Source organism: Nicotiana tomentosiformis, chromosome 12 (assembly GCF_000390325.3).
Source record: "Nicotiana tomentosiformis chromosome 12, ASM39032v3, whole genome shotgun sequence".
NCBI classification, from domain to species: domain Eukaryota; kingdom Viridiplantae; phylum Streptophyta; class Magnoliopsida; order Solanales; family Solanaceae; genus Nicotiana; species Nicotiana tomentosiformis.
In genome coordinates this window covers 72,624,302-72,629,769 of record NC_090823.1, presented here as the reverse complement: position 1 = coordinate 72,629,769, position 5,468 = coordinate 72,624,302, and the positions used below count along the sequence as shown (strand labels likewise).

General features: G+C 42.9%; 1 protein-coding gene across 1 annotated transcript; it reads right to left on the bottom strand.

The window, feature by feature from the left end:
* Positions 1-2,663: 2,663 nt before the first annotated feature.
* LOC138902858 (uncharacterized) lies at positions 2,664-4,067 on the bottom strand. The gene has a single exon (XM_070190759.1). It carries the CDS (start codon positions 4,065-4,067, stop codon positions 2,664-2,666), a length of 1,404 nt encoding a protein of 467 aa, XP_070046860.1.
* Positions 4,068-5,468: the final 1,401 nt, after the last annotated feature.

The following is a 5,468-nucleotide window of genomic DNA, read 5'->3' as shown; positions in this document are numbered from 1 at the left end:
TTGAGTTGTACCGCAATACCATATCTCTAAGTTTAAAGTTCCACTCAATAATATTCTTGTTGTGCATCATCTTCATTCTCTCCTTACATAGTCTTGCGCTCTCAAAAGCTTGGTAGTGAAACTCATCAAGCTGGTGCAACTCAGTGACTCTACTTGTTCCCGCCTCTTCTATGTCGAGATTCAACTGCCTCAATGCCCACAAGGCTCTATGCTCCAACTCCACTGGTAAGTGACACGCCTTCCCAAATACCAATTTGTACGGGGACATGCCAATCGGAGTTTTTTAAAGTGGTACGATAAGCCAAGAGTGCATCATCTAACTTTCTCGCCCAATCTGTTCTTGTGGCATTCACAGTCTTTGTCAACACGCTCTTTATTTCTCTGTTCGAAACTTCCACTTGCCCACTCGTTTGGGGATGATATGGGGTGTCAACCTTGTGGCGTACACCATACATTTCTAACAACTTGGCTAAGGCGCGATTACAGAAGTGAGTGCCTCCATCACTGATTATTGCCCTTGGGATGCTGAATCGGGTGAATATATTCTTTCTCAAAAAAATAATTACCCCCTTTGCATTATTTGTAGGGAGCGCTGAAGCCTCCACCCATTTTGACATGTAGTCCACCGCTATGAGTATGTACTTATTGCCATATGAGCTGATGAAAGGCCCCATGAAATCGATTCCCCATACGTCAAACACTTCTACCTCCTGAATTGGGTTCATAGGCATCTCATGTCGGCGGGAAATATTCCCGGTTCGTTGGCATTCATCATACCCCTTCACCCATAAGTGTGCATCTTTGAAAAATGTTGGCCAGTAGAAACCCGATTCCAGCACTTTCACAGCTGTCTTTACTCCTACGAAATGGCCACCATATGGTGACGCGTGGCAAGCCTGCAAAATAAATGATTGGTCTATCTCGGGGATACATCTCCGGATCATGTTATCAATACAAATCTTGAACAGATAAGGCCCATCCCAATAATACATGAGATAGTCACGAAAGAACTTTCTTTTGGACAGAGGAGAGGTCATAGGGGACAATACCACTCACCAGGTAGTTTGCAATGTCTGCATACCATGGTGCCTCCTCCATTGCCACTGCTAGCAATTGTTCATCCGGGAAAGTCTCAGTTATATCTTCTATCTCTACTTTCTTTTTAGCTCTCTCCAACCTTGAAAGGTGGTCTTCCACTTGGTTCTCTGCCCCTTTCCTATCACGGATCTCCAAATCAAATTCTTGTAGCAAAAGAACCCAACGGATCAAGCGTGGCTTTGACTCCTTCTATGCTATTAGGTACCTAAGTGCTGCATGGTCAGTATAAACAATCACTTTTGAACCAATCAAATAAGACTTGAATTTGTCGAATGCAAACACCACAACATCTCTTTCTCAGCCACGGTATAATTGAGTTGTGCACCGCTTAGCGTTCTACTTGCATAGTAAATTGGGTGCACCAGTTTGTCCTTTTGCTGCCCCAGAACTGCTCCTATAGCATAGTCACTTGCATCACACACGATGATTGGTGCAGTCACCATTCTTTTCTTCAACTCCTCAAATGCTAACCTGCAGTCATCAGAAAACACAAAGGAATGATCCTTTTCAAGGAGTTTACATAAGGGGTTAGCAATTTTAGAGAAATCCTTTATAAATCGCCTGTAGAAACAGGCATGCCCAAGGAAACTTCTTACTGCCTTGAACGAATTGGGTGGTGGCAACTTCTTAATCACATCAACCTTAGCATGGTTGACCTCAATACCCTTACTGGACACTCAATGCCCCAATACTATACCTTCTTGTACCATAAAATGGCACTTCTCCCAGTTCAGCACTAAATTTGTTTCCACACACCTTTTCAATACTCTTCTTAAATTGTGAAGACAGACCTCGAATGAATCCCCCACTACTGAGAAATCATCCATAAAGACTTCCATAATATCTTCAATCGGATCAGTAAAAATGGCTAACATACATCTCTGAAAGGTGGTCGGTGCATTGCATAGGCCAAACGGCATTCTCCGAAAGGCAAAGATGCCATAAGGACAAGTAAATGACGTTTTCTCTCTATCCTCAGGGGCTATTGAAATCTGATTGTACCCCGAATATCCATCCAAAAAGCAAAAGTGAGACCTCCCTGCCAATCTATCCAACATTTGGTCAATGAATGGCAAGGGAAAATGGTCTTTCCGGGTGGCTATGTTCAATTTTCTATAATCCATGCATATTCGCCAACCCGTAACTGTACGAGTCGAGATCAACTCGTTATTCTCATTTTGCACTATAGTTATTCCACCCTTCTTTGGCACACACTGAACTGGGCTGACCCAGTTACTGTCAGAGATGGGGAAGATGATTCCTGCATCTAACCACTTGATCACTTCTTTCTTCACCACTTCTTTCATGTTAGGGTTCAGCCTTCTTTGATGTTCTCTAGAAGGTTTGTGCCCATCTTCCAGTAGAATCTTATGCATACAAAATGCCGGGCTGATCCCTTTAATATCTGCAATGGTCCAGCCAATTGCAGTCTTGCATTCCATTAACACTTGCAAAAGTTGTTATGCCTGCACATCTAACAAACTGGATGAGATAATAACAGGTAAAGTGGCTTTAGGTCCCAAGAAGGCATACCTGAGGTGAGACGGTAATGATTTTAGCTTCAACTATGGTGGCTCTTCAATTGATGGCTTAGTTGGAGATTTTTTTCTTTCTTCTAAGTGTAAGGGCTCGAATTCGAGCTCTCTTTTCCAGTACCCTCGCCCTTCAAGGGCCAAAACCCACTCTGCCAAGTCCTCACCATCCATTTCTTCTAATTTCATGAGGCATCCTACTAGAGGGTCTTTTGCGTTCAGAGACTCATCTTCCTCCTCCAAAATCACATCCACAGCCTCTATTAGAGAGCAATTAGCAAACTCATTGGGTCGCCGCATAGATTTCTGCACATTGAACGTTATCTCTTCATCGTTCAATATCATCTTTAGCTCCCCAGTTTCACAATCAATTAGAGCTCTCCCAGTGGCCAAGAATGGCCTCCCTAAAATTATGGGAATCTCCTCGTCAACCTGGCAGTCCAGAATGACAAAATCTGCCAGAAACACAAACTTTCCAACCTGCACCAACCCATCATCAATTATACCTGAGTGCTTCTTCACCGTTCGGTCGGCTAGCTGTAGTAACATGGATGTGGGTCTTGCTCTTTCAATGCCTAACCATTTATAAATAGCCAAGGGCATCGGGTTTACGCTCGCCCCCAAATCACAAAGTGCCTTAGCAAAAGAATAGTTGCCTATTATGCATGGAATTGTGAAACTCCCAGGGTCAGACAGCTTCTCAGCTATGGGTCTCGTCACAACAACACTACATGTCTGAGTCAGTGTAACCGTGGCCAAGTCTTGAAAGTCGAACTTACGAGAAATCAAGTCCTTCTTCATTTTAGCATAACCAGGCATTTCTTTCAAGACTTCAATCAAAGGGATGTTCAACTGGATTTGCTTCAACATCTCCATGAATTTCTTATACTGCTCATCTTTCTGATATTTGGCCAATCTCTGAGGGAAGGGTGCTGGAGGCTGCTTCTTTCCTGTGGTTTGAGGTTGAACCTGCCCGGGCTCTGTTTTGACTGCCTTCTCTTTCACTAATTTAGTTTCCTTCGCAATCTCTTTTTCTTTGCTAGATTCAGCTGGTGCATGTTGTACCATCACCTCTGTTAACCCTATTGAATCATGTATATCAATTGGTACTGGCACAAGTGTTTCCGTTGGTCGGCTTTCGCGAGCAATTTCTTGCTCTAGATCAAGATCGTTACTATTTCTTAAACTCACCGCCATAAGCTGCTTCGGGCCCTGTTCTTTTGGATTGACTTGTGTGTCTGCAGGTAGCGTCCCTTGGGGATGATTGTGTAGAGCCATAGAGATCTGCCCTAACTGAATCTCAATACCCTTTATCGCTGATTCATGTGAGTCCACTCTCTCTTGAATTTTTCCAGTGGACCCAATCAGTTGTTGCAACATTCTGTTGTTGCTGTCCAGCATTCCCTTAAATTCAGCAAACCTATCATCTTGTCTCATAATCTGTTGTTATTGAGGCTGTTGATAAGCTAGCTGATGATTTTGCTGATTGTAGCCCTGTTGTCTTTGGTATGGCACAACTTGAACCTGTGGTCTCATGGCTCCAGGATCATTACCATTATTGTACTGCTGTTGTGCTGGTCTATACTACTGATTCTGCTGCCCCCAATTCTGACCACCTTGCCGCTGTCCTCCATAGTTGGCCACATAGTTCATATTCTCCTGATGGTTCTAGTTGTTACTTTCCGCACTCCACGAGCATACATAAGGTTGGTTGATGCATGGTGTACCTGTTGTTTCTGGCCTGATCCATCAATCTTTTTGGTGAGGATACTCATTTGCCTCATCAGAGTGGCCATATTTTCTGCTATGGATTTGTTTGGATCCAAAGCTACTAAGTGAACAACAGGAGTGAAATTAGAGTCTCTTGTCATCCATCCTGAGTTTTGAGCCATTCTATCGAGTAAAATCTTGCGTTCTCTGAATGATTTGCTAAAAAATGCTCCTCCTACTGAAGCATCAACATTGGCCTTCAAGCTGTAAGCCAATCCCATGTAGAACCTTTGCCCCAACATCTGATCTGGAATGCCATGATGAGGACACTTAACTACCATACCTTTGAACCTCTCCCACGTTTCTTGTAGTGTCTCTATTGGTCTCTGCCTGAAGCTCAATATTTCGTCAACTTGTTTGGCAGTCTTATTAGGTGGGTAGAACTTGTTCAAAAATTGCTTGACTTATTCCTCCCAAGTAGTGATGGAATTTATTAGGATTGAATTGAGCCAAGTCTGAGCCTCTCCTGTCACTGAGAATGGAAACAACAACAGCCTTATTGCTTCAGGTGTCACATTTGGTTGCCTTTACATGACACATATCGATAGGAAATTTTTCAGATGCTGCTGAGGATCTTCAACGTACGACCCTGAGAACAGTCCCTTGTTCTGCAACAAATGTAGCATGTTGTTCGTGATTTGGAATGATTTCGCTTATATATGAGGGACTGCAATTGCTGTTGCCAGATTTTCGGTGGTGGGTTGTGCCCAATCATACAAGGCTGCTTCTGGTACAAGAGACACCATACCCTCATTGTTTGGTTCATTCACATGTTTCTATTGTTGCTTGGATTTTCTATTCCGTCATCTATTTCTGGTTCGATTTGTTTTGTTGAATTCTGTTGCTTTTTGTCTTTCTTGTTCGCACGATTCAATGCCTTGAAAACTTTCTCAGGATCTGATAATGCGTCGAGCAATTCACCAGTTCTTGAGGAGTTTTTAGGCATGCACATGTAACACCCAAGACTACAAACATTAGAAATTCAATGTATTTAGTTTAAGATGAAGAACGTTGACTACACTAAGAATTCTAGCTCTTCTTTTGCTGCAATTAATAACACCGTTAAGT

Bases quoted from the DNA above. Each gene is read 5' to 3' on its own strand.
- LOC138902858 (XM_070190759.1), bottom strand. From the start codon at position 4,067: ATGAGACAAGATGATAGGTTTGCTGAATTTAAGGGAATGCTGGACAGC.